Genomic DNA, 20,250 nt, shown 5'->3' with positions numbered 1-20,250 from the left:
GGCACTGATCCATGTGCTGCCTCTTTCTTCCTCCTCCTTTTGGAGGTCAGATAAACAGTACCAGGAACTGCCTCTGAAGCTTGCCCCTACATAACAAAAGACAGAGGTCCTTCTGTGCAGTCCTAAACTGCAATCCTAAACTGAAAGCAGAAAATTCACCTTGGAGCTAACCACAGATGGGCATCTTCTTATCAAGTCTTCCTCTCTCCCCATCTTTTAACATTTTTTCCTGTGCAAATTTTTGTCATAGTCTAAGGCAAATACAATTGACAGAAATCTGCAAAAGGTTCCACAATATTTTCCACCTAGTAGTTACTGATGAGCAGCACGTTATGTACTACACAGCTTACTCTCTAATGAGCAAAATGCTACCCATGGATCTATAAATGGGCATTTCTGTAACTCATATGTTTCAGGACAATGAAATGAAAGCAGACAACTGCCCTTCAAAATAGTTGTGTCATTAGAACCTGCTGAACGCTATGTCTGGAATGGCAGCACAGCAAAAAATAATGTCTTGATGCAAAATGGGATCCAAATCTGTAGATTTCATTATCTTTCAAGAAAAATTGCATCTATTCTGCTGGCAACATGCAGCTGTGACGTGCAGGCATTTTTCACACTTCTCAGAGACTCATAAACAAAATGTGTCAAACTCAAGAATATGGAAAGACTGGTGAGATCAACTACCATAAATAGTAAGCTACAAATTTAAACAAGAGGAAAGAGATTTTATCAGGTGAGGTGAAAAGTGGCAAACGTAACCTGAAGGAAAGACAGAGATGCAACTCCAGCAACATGTAAAAGAGATTTGTGGAAGGCCAAGTGTTTGCCAGTTTCAGAGAGAAGCAGAACGAGGTGCAATGGCTGGAAGATGCTGCTAGACAAAATTGCCCCCAAAACATGAAATATTTTCCTAACATGATGATAAATACTGGAATGCTTTCCAGAAGGAGCCACCCACTGTCTCTTTAATGTCAATGAAGGTACGGGAGCTTTCACGTAGTTTCTGTGAGACACGTTACAGGTTGGAACAGATGATCACACAGCTCTCCTCTGGCTGGACTATCTATGAATTTGTGAATTTTACAGCTTCATCCTCTGGGGCCAAGGCATTTTGGCTCCCAGCCACCAACACACTTATGCACATGCTGAAATGAAGGCTTGCTTCCTTTGCTGGATTGGAGCCAGTATGATCAACCTCTTGCAGGACAGGCCCAACTGTCTTTAGCCATCTCAATATGTGACCACTCGGCTTTCTTATCTTCAGTAGGAACAAGAAGTTTTAAAATGGAAAGGGTGTAGAAAGCTAAACCTTCAGAAGCAGTGGGATATCTTTAATTCTTCCTTATCTTATATCTATTTTGCTATGGTAAAAGTGGGTGAAAATACCGCTATGGAGATTTTTATTATGGTGTCACTCAGCAATGATTTAACTCAGATCAGGAAAGACAAATCAAGGCAAGTTATTTGTGGAAGAAGGGAAAATGAAAAATGAAGCCTCACTCCAGGGATAAACTTAATGTAATTACTCACTTGAAAAAAAGATTAAATCAATACCTCGTGGGTAGAAATATATACACGCTGAAAGCCTAACTTGAACCATTCTGAGTAGTAGACTCAAAAAGATGTGTGGCAGCTGGTAGCTTCAAGCACATACACATGTACACAGAAGAACATACATATATATTCCTATACACATAAATATCCAAAAACAGCTAATAAAAATTAATTAGAATGCAGACAAAAGATATTGAAAAAACAGCCCCCAGTACAAACACAGGGGAGGGAGATGGAATTTTTTTGAATCAAAGGCCAATTTGGCAACAAACAATATGAAGCCCAGCTGGCCTAACTGGGAATTAGCAGATTATCTTGACAGCGTGTATAATTAAAAATTTCTACCTCTCCTTCTTAAACTCAGCAAGACATCCTCTGAAGCTGTCACTTCCTTTCAGGTTGTAACAGTCAGTTCATTTCAGGTGGTCCAAATTTCTTGCCAAGAAGACTTTACTTTTCATGTATTCATAATATTTTCCCATCCTTTTTCTTCCTGAAGTATATTACATAACTCAGAATAGTATTTCGACTCTTAAAAATACTCTGGCTTTGTTGTTGTTGTTGGGATTTACTTATTTTTTCCTAGGTAAGAGGATAACTGGTATGTTAACATGAGCTTCCTGTACCTACAGTAAGAAACGTTCTGCCCTTAATGAAATACAATGAGATACATCATGCATGTTCAAGGAAAGACAAGTTAAGGCCTAGGAAACTCTGAGCTAAGCACATTTCTGTGATTTTATACTTGACTTAATATGACAAATGTGAAAATACATCTGCTGAATTGAATTTAAAAAATAGAAATAAACAAAATGTGCTTTAATTCACATTTTTGACATGCAGAACAACATACATGTGGGGAGAAATCTGTTTTATCCATTTGAGTGGAAGAAGCAGAATTAGGATGGAAATGCATCCAGTCTTTACCATTAGCTGAGCAAATGACTTGAGAATGAGTGGGAAATGAACATGTTGAGTTTTTTGTATGTTCTCTTTTCAATGTTAAAGAAGATCTGTCTGTAAGATAGTTCAAAGCAGCTCACGATTATCTCCTTTGTACTCTATATAAAGTAACAGTGTTAAAATGGTGATAAAATTACAAACCTGTCAGACTTGGACTCCTGAGGCGGTGAGAGAGTTGTCCCATAACGAGAAGTGGGTGTTGTAGGAGCACTCAAACCAGAATAAGGTCGTGGAGAAGAGTAAGAGTTGCTGCCATAGCTATTGTATCTGAAGAAGTGAGGAGTGTCGTAGAAAGGGAGAGAAAAAGAATCCATCAGCAAGCAGACATGAAATAGTCAATCCTCTTCTCTAGAGGTTGGCAATGACATCATATCCTAGGCTTTCTCATCTATCTACCTCCTGAAAATATTGTTCTAACCCCAGCTTCAAAATATGTACCTATCATTTCACTTTAATATAAACTATGTCATGGAAGTACTTAATTCAAATACAAAACTGTTACTACGGAAAATAATGAGAGATCAGAATGCTCCTCTAAAGTGACTACTCTGAGCAGAAATACTTAAATTACTGCTCAGTTACTCAAATTTATTAGCTGTTTCAGAAGCTTTTTGGGAGTCCCAGAAGTCCATGTCAGGCAATAGCAATTCCTAGGGAAATTAAGGCAAACAGCAGCATTCCTGAGCATCCTCTGATCAGGGACATATACAATTTGTGAATGTTTGCATTATAAATATAAAGCATCCACATCCTTACCAATTAAAGCAGGCAGCATTTTCTTTTCCCTTCCCCATTGTAAGTCATAGCTTATGTGCCATGTCTTACAATGTCTGTAAAAAATCACTGTGATTGTAATTACATGTCTCTGGAAGAATGGCTTTAGGAATTTCTACCAGCCATTCCCTCTATTGAAAAAAAATAGAAAGAAAGAAAGGGAAAAAAAAAAGAAAAACAACCACACATAGCCGCTTGATTTCATTGTGAGTTTGCTGATCAAAGAGAAATTGCTTCCAGGGCTCTTGGAATGGCCACCTCCCCAGAGTCCCTTGTATCAATGTTTTCATCCTGGCTCCTGTACTGAGCAGAAAAGGCAATTGTGTTGCTTTTATGTGCCTTTTAGCCACTGTATTTAAACAGCATTTCTTAGAGACACAGAGATTCCTGATTTGAAAAAATGATAACATTTCTTTTTACACAAATTACCATTTTCCCTTTTGGAAAGCATGTGATGCACGGTAGGTGAAGTATTCCACAAGGCCAACTCAAATTCAAAACTCAGTTTAGAAGAAAGAGCACCATCGTTTTCTTCATTATAATTCATAATGTACAATAGATCCTCTTTTACCTTATCCTTTCTGGGGTGCTTCTTTTCCCATGCACATCAGCACATAGTAATTTTTCTTAACTAAGCAATTTTACTTGAAAATACTGGTTGTTTTCCTTCAGCTCCATTTAATACACACATCTAGTCATGTAAAATTTCAATTCCTAAGGGTACAATAGCATTGCGGATTGCCAAGGCCCATGTTAAAAACAAAATTAATTTGATTTAGCATTTTTTATAATACAAGGGATAATGCTTTAGCGAATATGCTCCTTCTTTTCTACAAGTCCAGTTTTATGTTCTAGAATACAAATCCCAGACACCATGCTGCAAGTCCAGGAAGTGTGGAATCATTTGGGGAAAACATGCTGCTATGCATATTTCTAAGCTACAAAAGGCATTTGCTGAATGGGAAATGACTGCCTTCACGGAAATCCTGCCCTAGAAGAAAACCAACTAGAGAAACAACCCTGTTGGAGGGTTGTGTAACTAGGCAGGATAGAGCTGTCCTAAAGGCACAGACCTAGCACAGGTCTTCTCTCCAGCATACTCAACTCACAAAACATCCTGCCTGTGTCCATATTGAGTGAGAAGGCAAAACTCAGTTGTCCCAAGAGCATCTCAGAGCTCACTCACTATATTCTAAACAGGAACAGAAAGTTTCACTTCAGTTTCAATCAAATGATACAAGACCTTCTTGTCAATTATTGTGCTTTTCTTCTGCTTTGCTACTTGAAAAGCTGACACAGTGCAGAATCCTTTCTCAGACCAAGGAATTTCAATTAGTGCAACAATAACTCTTACTAAATTGGAAAGAACTCACTTTCCTGGGCAACCCACTCTAGGGAACCTGCTTTAGCAGGGAGGTTGGACTAGGTATCTCCAGAAATCCCTTCCAACCCCAACCATTCTGCGATTCTGTAATTCCAAGGATCGATCCTATCTCTCTCAGTTTTATATGTTAAAAGCTCCATTAATTGTCATGAAATCATGCCTGCAAATTACATTGTTTTAAATGAGAGCAAAATTATGCTCCTTTATGTGATCTCTCAAATCACATGTTATTTATCTACTGCTGCACAGAGGACGCTGGAAATCAGATGAGATGAAAGCAACAAAGGAGAGGGAAGAATATCAATCAAATCAAAACACAGGCTTACGTGAATAAAACTAATACAGTATGTTCTGGAAATAATACAACATTATTACTTCTATAAAACTCTTGTAAGGTGTTATTCATTTATCTAAAAATTCATGTCAGCGCTATAAAATCTACCTGTTTTCCCTCACCACCTCTGCTTCCTTTTCTTTCACAGATGCTGGAGACTCTTCAAAGTCATATGAGAAGAGGTGAAAAGGAGTATGTGGTACATAAGGCAATTTCTCTACCGTTGGAGACGCCTTTGGAGTAATGGATGCTGATGAACTTTGGGAAGAGTTTAGCAAAACTGCTGCTGGTGAAGATGGTGATGAATGAATAGAATTATGATGAGAGACAGATGAATCAGGCACAAAAGAGGAGCTGCTAGAAGAGCTCTTTGCTCTAGAGCAGGGGAGAGGCCTCTCAGCTTGAGAAATGGCACTGGAGGTGGCTGAAGAATCATAACACTGTGAAAAGTTTTCCTTCACAGCCTCCCGTGCACCTGGGACCCCACTGCAGGAGAAAAATATTGTGAGGAAGGGAAGAGAAGGGAAAGGATGGGAAGAGAAGGGAAACAGAGAAAAGAGAGATCAACAAATCATATCACTTGGAAGAAAAAAATGTCTAGGAGAGTCAAGCAAAAAATAACCTCTTCTGAATTGTAGATATATGTATTTTTTTTCCAGATGCAAGGAGCAGATCTTTATTATCTTCTCGGGATTGGAAATACATAGACATGGAAGCAACTCAGCCTAAATGAAAGGATTTAGACTTCAGAATAAATTTTCACAAACCTTTTCATAACCATTTTCTGAATAATTTTTAAGTAATTCAAGTTAGGTTGTAAACGTAGTCGGAGCAGCACAAAGCAGTTTCATCATGCCAGATGATCTGTTGCACTGAGTATAGATACTTCAAGACACAATCTCCATGATTGCCTCTTGAAGGCCAGGAATTTGATTATCATTCCCCTCAGTGAATGGATATTTTTTACTAAAAACATAAAAATCCTTTATCCATCAAAGAGGAAAATTAAAACAAACCCAAAACAAATAAGCATTTATCTAACTCTTAGCATCCCAATCAATTGCTGTGTTTATGTTAGAAACCTGCACTGAGTGAACAGAAAACACATCTGCTTTGCTTTGGTGAAGGTAGGTGCTGGTGAGCGACAGAAGCAGCAAGGCAGGTGAAAAGCCATGGGATACACACTCCTGGATGTCTGTTTTTTTTTTATCTCCAGCATAAACACTATGCAGAGGTTAGGGCTGGATCACTCAGCAAGTGGCTAATTAACTTTTCCTGAGACTACCTCTGCAATCCACCTACATGCATGCAAGGCATGGACCTTATCTGAGGTTTGGCAAAGAATATCCAACAAAAATATATATATATATGCTATATACGTTAATATAAGTTAATCAAGTATATACCAAGTAATTGTTGTCACAACTGAAACACAGTGGGCAATCTGGAAGCCTTCATCTATTTCACCAGCTGTGCATGACAGGAATCCCTGAAGCTAGGCTTTTCCTACTCTTCCTGACAGGATTTAAAACAAAAGGATTCGGATCATTTTTGTTACGCTACAGCGATGGTGAAGGGAGGTATTTAAAAAGTCATGGGAATATCACCCAGTTATCTCAAATTGACTATTATTTTAAAAGAACAAAGTCCTATGCACATGCTATGCTCTTTACGTGGCTCTTGTGCTCAACATTTTTTCAGTGTTTTATTATTTTCATGTGATTTACTAATAACTTGTGTCTTAGCTTTGACTTTTAAGAATAGGATTTGAGGAAATTATCACTTAATTTTGAAATTTCAGGCAGCCATTGGCTACATTTGCAGACTGGAAGATATTAATAACAACAGTACAGTATTTTCTTTGGAATTTGCACATTAAACAGTTTCCTTTCTTCCTTCCGTGCTGTATAGCGTCTGCATGAATGTGGTTTATTAAAAAAAAAAATCCAATCTCATTTGCCGAGTTGCAAAGCCAAACAATTTAACCTAAATCAAATGGCTGTCTGGAAGTAAAAACATATTTTCTTTCTTCCAATTTATTAGGATAAAGTTACCAGATTCCAAATCCATATATCCTCAGAAATAAGTGGAAAATTTTACATGAGAATATTGTTTTGATAAGTGGTTTGTTTATAGCCATATATACACAGATGGGCATGTATGTACAAAATGATATATACCTATCAGCTTTGCCTCTAAGTAGTTCTTTCCTATTTAAAAATGTGCAAAATTGATATAAACCATAGGCAGCATTCAAAAAAGGTCAATCTTTTTCCTACCTACAGATATTGCTAATAAGGCTATATTGTGAAAATATGGAAGAAAACATAAGAAATCAAGCAATATCCTAACTCAGCAATGCACTGCATTGTTTCAGCACTAAAAGATAAACCTATGCCATGCTTAGAAATTATACTTTTTGCTAAGTCTTCTTATGATTTGTGACTGGTACTCATTTGGTAATAAAGTGAGGGAATGCAAACACCTCTTAGTGCCCTGAGCCTACATAACTAAACCTATTTCCTTTAGTTGCATACAGTGACAAAGCTTTTGGATGCAAAAAGATTTCCTTAGGGGTAGCTTTAAAAGGAGAGCTGGGAATGTGAGTGAAAAGGTAGACACTGCTGCACACTTGGTGGTGAATTAATGCTAGAGTGAGAAAAGATGCATGGATGATGCTGAATCCCAGTACCTGGCTTTGACCTGCCTACTGGTCTCTTCCTCCCCCTCATCCTCAGTATTGGGCTCTGTGACTGGCTGTTCTTCTTCCTCTTCTTCATACTCCTCCTCCTCTCTGAGGTCACACCAAGGAAAGAGGCATGCATTGGTATGGAAAGAGAAAAGTTGGAAGAGAAAATGACATGAGTCCCCAGAAAGAGAAATGCAATGAGGTTAGAAATGGAAAGAAAACACCGAGAGAAGCAGCTGTGGCACTAGCCGAACAGTCACCTAAACTTCATGCTAAGTAGGTGGTGTCACAAGGGTAGCAGTAATGCAGTAATTTATTTATTTATATATTTACTTAGCTTGGCTTTCCATTTACTATCTACACAGACATTAATGGAAAGTATTCAATATGGTAATACCACTGTTAGACTCATTAGTAGTTAGGATGTATCTGGCTTAAAGGACAGAATACACTGCGTTGACATTGCACAACTGGCACTGCACATTACACCCTTAAATTAACACAAATAAAACATTCTGGTTAAGCAGCCAATTGCTGAACTACAGAAAAGAGCAGGGTGAACCATTAAGTTAGAAATAACAGAGAGACCAAATCAGTTCAGGGCTATTTGCACATAGCAATATTCAAGTTTCTGAATGCCAGTAAATGAATTATATCAGTAAAGAATCATTAGTACGGCTGAAGCAGGCTTTGGTTCAGCTCTCAGTCTGGCAGAGAGGAATTTTAAGTCACGCATAAAGCCTCCATAACCTACAAACCACATAAGTAATAATAAAACTATATTAAACACAACAAAAGACTATATTTTCTGCCTCATATCCTTCCCATTTATACCTCTTCCTCCCCAAATCAACAGACTCATAGAAGATTTAGAAAATATTCTCTCTTTGGACTTCTCTTGCAATTGCAACTGATCCAGTTCTTCATTTGAGTTAAACAACGAATACTATTAGTTTACGTCCCATGCAAAAAATAAAGCATTTTAACAGTAACAAAATTTGTAAGAAACTCATACTTTTCTTGCATTTTCCTGAAAGCTGGTTTTCTTTAATTCTAAAGGAATGCTTTGTGATTTTTTCCCATTTACAATTTGTATGGTTACATGTTATAAGGATAAGGAATATTTACAATGTGAGAGCATGAACTCATCATGACAGTGCAAAGGGTGAATCCAAATTTTGTTGCATTTGTATGGAGTTAGTCTTATAACAATCAGGGAAATTGCAGCATTTGGAACTTTTTCCAATACTCTGGCAAAAATCTACAAAATAGTGTTTTTAACAGTTCTTAAGTTATTGCGGTGTCATAACTATGTTGTAGATCATAGTATGTATCCCTATCTAATGGAAAAAAAAGAGGCCAGAAAGGACTCATATTATCCGTTCTCCTTACTATCAAGTAGATCAACGCTAGCTTCGCTATTTTCTCCTGTGAAGGGTAAAACATCTGCATCTGCCAGTCCTACAAGCAACCATATTTGGGAAATAACTCACAAACCTCTGTGGGATCATGGCTCTCTGATAAGAGCACAATGAATCCTATAATGTTGAAAATGTGGCTATTGAAAATATGAACAAAATTTGTCCTGTCACTATTGTGTTTTAGGTTCCTGCCAAGTTTCCAGATTGATGTCAAATTCCTCACTTTCCTCAGACATCTCAAAATGCCCAAAATCATAATTGAAATATTTATTAGAAACATTTGAACACCTAATTTTGAAAGTTCTTTATTATTTCATCTGAGTGAAAGCTATTAAGGACAGGAGCATAAAGAGAACGCACTAAAACGTTGTACAGTACAAGTTGAACTGGGAACCATCGATATTGTATTTGCAATAAACTGAAGAAGACTGGAGAAGAAAAATGTATCCAGACCTCAAGAGAGCTGGTGCACAGTATAAGACCAATTCAGAGCACAAGATCTAAATGAATGCTTGCTGGGTGAGCAATGTGCTGAGTATACCTTGTCATCCTGTTTTTGCACCTTGTGTTTATAAGCTTGAACTTATGGTCTAAATCTTGATATTATGTCTTTTATTTACCATCAGTGACAGCTGCTCCATTCCCCACCGCTCAAAGTTTTTTTAATCTGTATTTATCAGATTAGGATATTTAATTGGTACCTAAACCCCCAAATCTACTTTTACCCTGCAGTCTATTTCCCTAGAGCCAGCTAAAGTTTGCAGCTCAATTGGGATTCACAATTCTGTTTTAGGTATCTGTTTTTGAAAATGTTTAGCACCTGAGCAAAAAGTGAACAATTTTTAGAGATCCATACAATAAATTCTGCAGGTGACCAGTAATCAATTAAAATACAGTACTTGGAATTTCTAATTTTCAAAGCATCCTTCTAATCCATTTATGGGAAAACCTAATCCTTGTTCAAACACAAAACCATCCAAAATTAAGCCTAGATATAATAGCCTTTATAAAATTTGGATATATAGCCTTTCTGTTACAAAACATTCACAGCATCTTACCGTAGAAGAGAAACTAGTTTTCTGGGAAAAAAAAAAAAAAAAAAATGTCCAGAAAACCAGGCAGCTTGAAGACTTAGAATAGAAATGCTCCTATCAAATCCATTTGAATTGGTCAACAGTTCAAAAAATAAACCTGGAAGCTCAACTATGGTATCTCAATTCTCAAGGCTATCAATGACATATTTTCCATAACCACTAGCATTTCCTTAAAAACATAATTAAGATATAACTAGCTCTTCAGAATGTGTGTAAAAAAGCCATGTTTACAGGACCTGAGCTTTTTACATATACTCTTCCTTCAGATTACCTGTGCATCCATATGCCGAAGACTAAGCGATAGGCAGGGAATTAATTTCACCTTTAAGTCAATTACAAGAACTTAAAACCCTTCTCAGAGAGATCATCTGGGGACCTGTTTTGGTTCAGGTCTGTCTGAAATTGTCTACAACAAGAAGTAGTACTTCAACTGGGAGGTGACATGAACTACATGGAGATGTAGGAAATGTGCAGGCCCTTCATGATGCTTCACAATTGTTAATAATGTGACTTGAAGGAAATACTTCTGTCTGCTGTGATGTTTATTTGCAGTTTTGTCTGAAGAAGCAAAAAATCAAGAGCTCTGCTTTTCAGACATAATGACTTGCTGTATTCCAGAGGAGCCAACCAACAGTAGCAGCCTTTGCATTTGAACATTATTTGAGAATATCATGTTTCAAATAAACTTTGCATGCACAGCAACTCTGTGTGGCATGCTTGTTATTACAGAGTATAATCAGACATTAAACACATCCCTAATGGGTATTGTTTCGAAGTTGAATATTTTGTTGGAAGTCTATCTATTATAGATAATTCCACATACTATTCCTGAAATTGCAGCCAGATAATTCTTCTGTCAAGCCAAAGACTTCCACAAGTCTCCTTAACTTCTTGGTAAGCAGAAATTTTGTCTAGAAAACTCTCTTCCTCTGCTAATATCAACTCTATGTGCATGACAATTAGCTGGGGAAGCCAGAGGAATGAGATGGTTCTTTGTGTATCTGCTGTACAGGTGGCCAGTGGTATGCAAAGACATGGTCACGCTTGGCTGAAGGAAGCCAAGTTTGATCAAGGCAAATTTACACAACGAAAATACATGTGTACAAGCTCACAGTCATAAGACCTGGTGAACTGAGCATGGTTCATTCAACAAAGGCAATGATGATAGTTGTTTGTCAGTATTCCGCTAGGTAAATCATTCCCAAAAGACAGAAAATAAAAAAATCCACTTGAATATTTATTAAACAGGAAAACACTAACAAAAGACAGATGACATTCTTGTAAAGGAAAGAACATCAAACAGAGGGATGCTCAAACAGAACAGCAGACAGATTTGGGAACTCATCTGGACACCTAAGTATTCTGTGTTCATTTTTGTGTGAAATGGAGAAGAGATGGCATGGAAAACTTTCTCTCCACATACAAATGCAAATTTTGTGTCAGTGCAATAATAGAATTAAATTAAGAAAAATGATTCATAGGGAGGTATTCAATTAAACTAGGTTGCAGAAACGAGCACATTTTTCAGTAGCATAGAGCAACTTATCCTGCTCCAACACAAGGCAAATATTTTTCCTGAGACAGGGAGGAAGGGGTTCAGCTAATGCTGAAGGATCTGATATATTCAGCTAATGTTAAGGCTATTACTGGATTATTTCAGTTCCATGACAACAGAACCAGATTAGAAATACTTAAACAAAAGCTTTGCAGCAGTGAAAACAGATTTAACAATCATTCACTGTGTTTATTTTCACCTTTAAATGGATTGCTGCTACAGGCTGTCAGCAAACAAACAAACAAAAACCCCAAACCCTACAAATCTTTATAAATTGTATCATCAGCCATGGCAACGAACAAACATCTATTAGGGCACCGTTTGAATGTGGCTGAATGAAGTATTTATAGCCCCTTAAAATGTATGCATGTTTAAAAAGACTATAAAAGTGCAGTTTATGGATAAAGAATCGTTGGGGCATCAAAATGAAATCTAAGCAAAGATTTTAAAGCTAATGAATTAGCTTTTCTTCTTTTTTAAATGTAAAAAAAATTAAAAGAGTACCAATCAAATTTGTCCTGCTGATTTTAAATAGTTGCCTGAAGTTATGTACAGGTATAAATCCTAACGAACGCAGACTGATGAAAGGAAATGATAATCAAAGGACCAATCTGCAAGTTATTAGAAAGCAGGGGCAAAATGTATGAGATGCTCAACATCTTACCTAACACAGAGACACTTAACAGTCCTGACATGTACTTCTTTTTCACAAAAATACAAATCAGGACCTTCCATTGTGAAATATGATTTTCAAAATCTATGAGCCCTCTCCAACCACTGTCTCTGACACGTACCTCAACCATGTGTACAAGGTCACCCAGTCAATTACTAGTTACCCTGTACAAGAGTACCCCTTCAGCCTCCCCCGTAACAGTTCCCCTTATAGTTGATAAATGCAGCTTGAAGACACTCACTCTTTTAGTCGTTCTAACTTGCAGTCTTTCAATCTTTTTATTTTATTTTATTTTTTAAAAACAAAGACATATCTAATAGAAAAAAACAAAGGATAAGACTGTGCTGAAGGAAAAGAAACAAAGCCAGAAAAGAAGCATGAACACGAAAACATATTCTACTCTGCTTGATATCAATGGAAACTTTTAAATTAAAAGATATGCTTTGTATCATTTTAATTCAGTGTGGATGAATTTGACCACTAACATTTGAATGCAGAACAAAATGAAAAAAGATGGTCTTGCCATATTTAGACTACAAACTTTTTGGTCTGCACGTACAATGCATATATAACATAAAAAATGAGATAACAGCACATTAAAAGAAAAAAAATCTTACTATGGTGTATGATTCCAGTTCATGTAAGGCTCATTTAACCTTTACTAAATCTTACTAAATATTTCCTCCAAAAATTTTCAGGTCATTAGACAAGGACGTAAGTGTACTTCTGAGCCTTTTTAGACCACCCACAGAATTATACTGAAATTCCCAAGAAGGGAACACTGGACTTCAGTGAAGAAAAGGGCCTTTAAGTTAAGAAGTGACCCAGAAAATAAAGGACTGGGGAACTGTAGAGCTATTGGCCATTATTCCCACACTCCCTGAAAATCACCCTATGTGCAGTTAATTGCTAATTAGGAATTTTCTCTCTCTCCTTCTCTTTGTAATTAAGTCAAGTCCTTTTCCATTTAGCTTCTTTAAATTACTTCCATTTAAACTTTCACTGCTTTTTAGAGAAACAGCTACTTACTAGGAATAGAGGCCACATTTAGCTAAGGAAAAGTGACCACTAGCCATTCTACAATACTATTCTAAAAGAAGAATTCTACAGTTGAACTCAACAGTACAGTTTTTCTTTCAAGTCCCTCCCACTTCAAACCTCTGATCCCTATTACCTCTCGCACAGAACTTGGAAAACTGCTTCTCTGAGCTCCTTACAGGTGACTGAACAGAAAATGAAAAATGTTTCATCAAAGAGAGATCTTTATAAGTTACACTGGATGTCATTTTATTTTCTTTTGAAATTGCTTGCCATTATCTTCAATTTATCAGTGAAATTCCACTTTCACTGGTTAGACAGCACAATTCATAGCTAAATTCTTAAGTCTTTGTAAAACAAACAAATGCTTTGGTACACTTCTGCTGCTTCTTCCTTTCTTCTATGCTAGCTGCCAGAACACAGTCAACTGGTCTTTCATGAAAGCTGAAAGCGATGGTAATTGAAATTTGTAATTTCTTGTTTTGGAAGAAACAAGTACTTTTATCCTCCAAAAGGATAAAAAACCAAAAGAAATCACCTATTAAGCCCTCAGCTCCCATTCCACTCTTCCACGTGACAGATCACTGGAATTTGTGCAACTATGTGAAGATGAAAACACATGAAATGGTATGGAAAACAAGTTACTTGAAAAGCCAACAAATTTGGCATTTTGCATAGGAAGTAAACTCAAATGCATAATTACAATGGTTAAACGGGAACTTATCCTAGCATTTATGCCCTAAATAAAGAACTTATCAGAAAAAAAGTCGAGGAAATCACAAGCAGTGTAAAGTACATATGCTCTCCATGCCTTCATATTATGCTGCTCGTTATCTTTAGATTACTGTTATTTTCTTATTCCCAAAATATGCTCAGTAAGAACTTTTCACACCTAAATATGTAGGTAATGCGTTCACACTTTATTCATTGCTGCAGTTTGTTTACATAGGACATATCAAAGCAGAGCAAGACAAGTCTTGCTTAAGATACTGACAAGGCTATGCAAAGACTTCAAGAGTCACAGCTCTCCGATCACTGAACAGCACTGCTGTTTTTATATCAGTATGAGCAGCAGAGGTAAAGAAACAGAATCCTGATGAAGAGAGGCTTTGGGAGCAATAAATACTGAAACATATACAGGAAGAGAAAAGAAATAGTGTTTTCAGAGCTTGGAACTGCATATTGGTTGACACCTTAAGGTCACTGTTACTGCCCCTTACTTCAAAGGAAGAGTTCTGGAAATGGAATCCAGCCAAATCGTTGTCTTTTTTTATTCCCATCACATCATATGTGTAAAATACTTCCCTGGCATCAGTGAGTCATGTTTACAAATACTGGGAACACGCTGGGGAGGTAAACTCTCTGAAACACATATGCCAGTCAGTCAGACACTACCACGGACCTCCAGAGATACAGATTCAAATCCTGATTCACCATTACATTTCCTCAGGCAGTTTCTTGAAGCTAAATATGCAGTGAAAAAAAGGCTAAGCTGTGCTGTGCTTGCACTAGTCACGCAGCCATAACCTCACTTAAGTCTCAGGGTTTTTTCATTACTGTTTAAATTCAAACTGGGAAAATCTACCATTGCATCTACAACAAAATCCAGCACTGCCAACTGGATTCTGCACATAACCATACCTGAGTGAGAGAAGTTGTGGCCTCCCTTTCTCAAACCCAAAATGAGCATTGCCTTGACAGAATAGTTTTTTGTATGCTGTTGCTGTCAAAGGCTGATAAAGGTCAGATGCTGTGAGTGGATTCTGCCTTACCAATCTTTTCAATTTGATGCATAAATCTTCTATCCAAAACCATTGCTCTACAAACCATTTCCATTTCACCTTGTACTAATTAAAAATGTGAAAAAGTTAACCCCTCTACCATAACTAATGATATGTCATTCCATTTCAAAGCCACCGATAATGCTAGGAAGCTCAGATTACACACGCATATGTATTAAATGGATGCTTAGCATATCCATACACATGACTGCATTTTCATCCTGGAGATGTCTTCTTTGTCTAGATTTGTGCCTCAGTTGTTCAAATATCAAAAAACAGGAATTAAAGAAAAATGTCTAAGAAAACATACACTTGTTTCCTTCTATTTAATCAATAAAAATAAATTATTTATTTTCTCTTCTGGGCCTTTAATATCTGTATCAGAACCCAAGTCCTCCACTAAAGGGTAACATGGAGTCTTCCTACTTTACTGTTTCATATGTATCTGTATTTCTGATGGACAACAACTGTAAGAAATGCAGTATTTACATATCCTTAAAAAAAAACACACACACAGAAAACCTAGCAACCACTATGCTCAGAACTTCTACTCAGAGCCACATTTATTTACATAATCAAGCATTTCACATGGTGTAGTGGAGTCACCAGAACTTGAAACATCATGACAAAGACTAGAATTCCGCCATGGTACATGCTACAGAAAATCAGAAATTAGCTATGGTTTAGGACGTCTGAAGACAGAAAATCACTTAAAAAACAAATAAGAAGTCTCAGCTGTATTTTGGACAAACTACCCCTGCAGGCCTGGCTTTATATCAAGCAAATTAAATAATCAGTTAATGGAGCATAATAGTCAAACAAAGATCTGAGTAGGTGGTTAAAACCTCTACAGGAATCCAAAGTTGAGCAGAAAAAATGTTTTAGCTCAGCTATGTTCATTGTTTTCTGGTAAAACCAAAATAATGTCAAGATCTTTTTTCTGATTCTTAGCAATCCTCAAACATCAGAAGCATGCATTTTCTGACAAACAGATCCTTATGACTTCTCAGCACAGTTTTAACTTGTTTAGACAACAATTTTCCAATTTTCTGTGGGAATGCAAAGGGTGTGAAAGCCTTGAGCTTGAGCTCAGTGTGCACTGTGCAACAGTGCCGTGTCCAACCATGCAGGAAACTTTGGAATTCCCTGCGCTACTCTTTGCTCAGAGGAGGAGTCATCACAGCCTTCCAGGCAAGACCCTAACATGGCTACCAGCGAACCTGGTCTTTTGAAGGCCAAATTTTTTCAAATTAAACATCTCAGGTGGACCTACACATTTGCTCTTCCTTACACCTTTTTAGCCCTGTGGTCTAAAAAAAAAGGCAGGTTGTGAAAAGTAGTTTCTGTTGCCCTATCAGGGTGCAAGCTCCACTCTGATGAGTTAAGTGGCAGTCAGATATTCTGCATGCTAGGTTCTAAACATAGCAATACCAACATGAAACTCCTACCAAAGGATTGGTTATCTTCAGAGAAATATATATATTATATATGTATATATTGAGCAATTTTGTTAATTTTTTTGCAGCTTCTGATGATGTAAAATGAATCAGAGCTGTGTGAAAAAAAAAAGAAACAAGAAAGCAGAGAGTGTAGCAAAATGAGGTAAATATCTAATCCTAGCTATTTGCAACTTTATAAACCACAGAGTCTTTGAATATAACTAATTCCACACAACTTTGAGAGCCACTCACTCACATGCTGATAAGAGCTGTCACAGTAAATCTCACTGAAGCTTCCCTGAGTACGTTTGTTAAGTCTGTCTGACTCAGCTCACATGGGATGTCAAGGGAGAGAGACAGAGATGGTCTCTGTGCAGTACTGACCAAAGGGAAATGTCAGCAAAATGAGAAGCAGGCTCATTCAAAAAACTGGGAGAAAGAATTGTTTCTGGTTTGTATATATAGGGCTCTTGTAAAGCACCTGTTCCACAAAGACAGCACTGAGAAGTTCCAAACTATCTGCCCTCTACTCCCTTGAAGCCAGACAGTGAGATTGAAAGAGGGGAATTTGCATTTTAAGACTTCTACCCAGAAGTCTTTGCATACAATAAAAACAGCAATCTAGTCTAAGTTCCAAGGCACTCCTCACACATGTACTGCGTGGTTGGAAAAAGCTAGCTTTACTTTAAAAACAAAACACACTCACACAAAAGAACCATTAAAATTTTTGTTTAAAGCTCTACCACTTAAGAAACAGAATGCTAGACCATAGACTGAGAGAACTGAATTTGAACTGGGACAGAAAACCTTAAGAGGTGCCCTCAGCAAAGCACTTACAGTGCCAGGTGTTAAGGGTATGGATGTTCCCCCAGGCTTTTTGGTGCTCTACGTCATCACAGTAAAAGAAAGGAGTTTTGAGCAAAGTAAACGTACTGGTGGAGCATATCATTTAAAGTATGCTGCAACAGCTACATATCACTAAAACAACTATCAGCCTTTCTTATTTAAGTTGTTGTTATCTACTTATTTATTTATTTTGTAACAGACACATTAGGCTGAGTTTCACTCTCCAAGAAAATTATTTTAACACAAAGCAGACTTGGGCTTTTATTTATTTATTTATTTATTTGAGCCACAAGCAAAAAAAGCAATACATTTACTTTTGTAGAAGGTTTCCAAATGGATGAAAAAGGCCTGCAAGTTTTTGTTTTGCTTGCCCTTAGCATTTACGGTCAACTTTTCCCATCTCAAAACCCAAAGTCTGCTCTCAATTAGCCTGGCGTAAATCAGAGCAACTCCATTAACTTCAGACAGCTTTTCTGGGTATCGAGCATTGTAAGACAGAACAGAATTTGGCGAATATTGTCCTTTTTGTTTTACCGGCACCATAGATTTTTCTCTTTTTGGAAAACTTATCGGTTGACAAAAAGCAGATGACTGTGAACAACCTGTTTGATGTGGTAAACAAAAGCAAAGTAACTGCCAAACCAGCCAACACAGTTAGAAAGAAACGAAACATGAACGCTGTGGGAAGGAGAATCTGAGGAGGATCTTGAACCTTCTACTGATTGTGGTAGTGAAGTCCAAAAATAACCAACAATATTGTCTAAAACAGTGTAGAAGTACAATTTTAATCTCTAATTAAGTCCATCAGAAGTAATTCATAGAATCATAGAATGGCCTGGGTTGAAAAGGACCTCAAAGATCATTGAGTTTCAGCCCCCACTGAACTTGATGGTGTTAATCCACAGTAAAAACAGACATCGAAATCTGCAACCACACACAAAGTTTAGACACCAGCAGGAGCTACACAATAACATTTTCACAAACTTTGCAATCTTTTTAGCAGTTTCCTACCAGTAAAGAAAATGTAGTGGATGTGTAGAGAGACTGAACCCCCTTTTGAAGAATCTATTTCTGTAAATACAGCACTGCAAAAACTTATTGCAAACTTTTTTCCTTCCTTGAGAGAGGCTACAGTTATGAACCAAAAGAAAGTCAATAGCAAAAGACAGATCTTTCCTGCATGAACAAATCATATTTTCAGTTTTTGAAGGCAATAAATAATTTTTATCTATTTTTACACATTTCTCTCTATAACACCAGTGATGGAAGCACAAGGGGCACAAGAATATTTCTTTCGAAAGAAGCACAAGGCACCGTAGTTTAGCTTACAATTTTAAAATTTCATTGTAAGTTGTAGTAAGGCCTAAACATAAGATGCTCTATTAAAATCCTTTAAATTGATAAAAATATTGCTTCTTGGACCAGGCGGTCAAATTTGAAAACTTAACTTTTAATAAGAACACCACAGAGATAAAAATGTCTTCCAACTTAGGGTTAATTCAAACTTCAGAAATGTGTAAAAAATTTGAACAAGTCATTTAATTTTTTTTCTGTTTCTTTTTTGTTCCAGTTTAGTTATCAGATGTAGATTGCTTCATCTGCCTACACTATTTCAATGAAAGTTGAGAGATTCAGTGAGATACAGTAAAGAATGAAGGCTGGTTTTACTCTTCCTACCACAATTATGGATTTGGCTAGGTAAAAAGATGAAAAATGTGAATGACAGAAAGAGTTTTTCTGAAAAGTTTATTTACCAGAAACCCAGTAGTACATACAGAGGAGTCAACATGGACAGCTGACTAGCTTCTTGTCATAGCAACTTAGAAAATTTCACTGGGCACAGGACTTGCATCTCTGGGCACAAAAACGTATTCTGTGGTCTGTAAAGACCAATAGGGAAAATATATTATTTGATAGAACAACTTCAACATGAAATTAAACTTGAAATGAATGATTAAATGAGTACATATCTGTAAATGTTTAAATGAAGATTTATTGGATTTAAACTTAAATTATACTTTATTATCAACTTCAAGGAGGATGTGGAATAGAAATGGCTATTTTTTCAGAAAAGGAAGATAACGAAATTATACTATATTGGTGAAAAAGTATTTCAAAGAACTTATGAAACTAATCTACCAAGTAATCTACTAGTTTGCTACTAAACATCAGCTCAAGCATAAATTCATTAGGAATTATGGAAGACTGTAAAATAAAACTAGTAAGCAAACACTGAAAAATGTATTAGTAGAAGCTGCTGTCTTGCGTGACTTGTTTAATTACAGCAAGAGAATCAACAATTTTTGTAGAGTTAAAGCAGTTCCTCATTTTTAATCCAAATTCACCAGTTTAGCAAATCAGTTGCATCTGCTCTGCATTGTCTGAAGCAGATTCCCAGTCACATCGGTAAGTCATGAAACGGAGCCCAAGATCATGCACAAGGCTTTCCACGCAGAGCAGCTGAAGCCCCCAGCTGTACTCACACTGAAGATGCTTTAAGCTCAGCCTCAGACGCACTGTCATCCTTGTCATCGGTCTGTAAGACCATGGGGCTCTTGGCCTCCAGCTCGCTAAACACCCAGCCAATAGGATGGGATGGGAAAACATGAATATGTTGCCAAATGGAAAAAAAAAAAACCCAACAAAAACAAACCACCAACAAAAAACAGAAAAAACACAAATACAAAAGAAAAAAAGAA

General features: G+C 36.9%; 1 protein-coding gene across 4 annotated transcripts in view; it reads right to left on the bottom strand.

The window, feature by feature from the left end:
- The window catches only part of FHOD3 (formin homology 2 domain containing 3), a 360,289-nt gene that overhangs the window by 85,042 nt on the left and 254,997 nt on the right, over positions 1–20,250 (bottom strand). The window contains exons 11-13 of one of the 4 annotated variants that reach the window (XM_021387316.1): positions 7,708–7,809; positions 5,124–5,501; positions 2,665–2,790 (exon numbers count right to left, since the gene is read on the bottom strand). The exons of 1 other annotated variant lie outside the window; for it this stretch is intronic. In XM_021387316.1, coding sequence (XP_021242991.1) covers positions 2,665–2,790; positions 5,124–5,501; positions 7,708–7,809 — 606 coding nt within the window. The remainder of the gene's footprint in view (positions 1–2,664; positions 2,791–5,123; positions 5,502–7,707; positions 7,810–20,250) is intronic. 2 more of the 4 variants (XM_021387315.1, XM_021387312.1) reach the window with 2 other exon arrangements.

This window comes from Numida meleagris, chromosome 2, assembly GCF_002078875.1.
Source record: "Numida meleagris isolate 19003 breed g44 Domestic line chromosome 2, NumMel1.0, whole genome shotgun sequence".
In the NCBI taxonomy this organism is placed as follows: domain Eukaryota; kingdom Metazoa; phylum Chordata; class Aves; order Galliformes; family Numididae; genus Numida; species Numida meleagris.
Note: the sequence above shows the minus strand (reverse complement) of the source record. Positions and strands in the feature narration are given on the sequence as shown.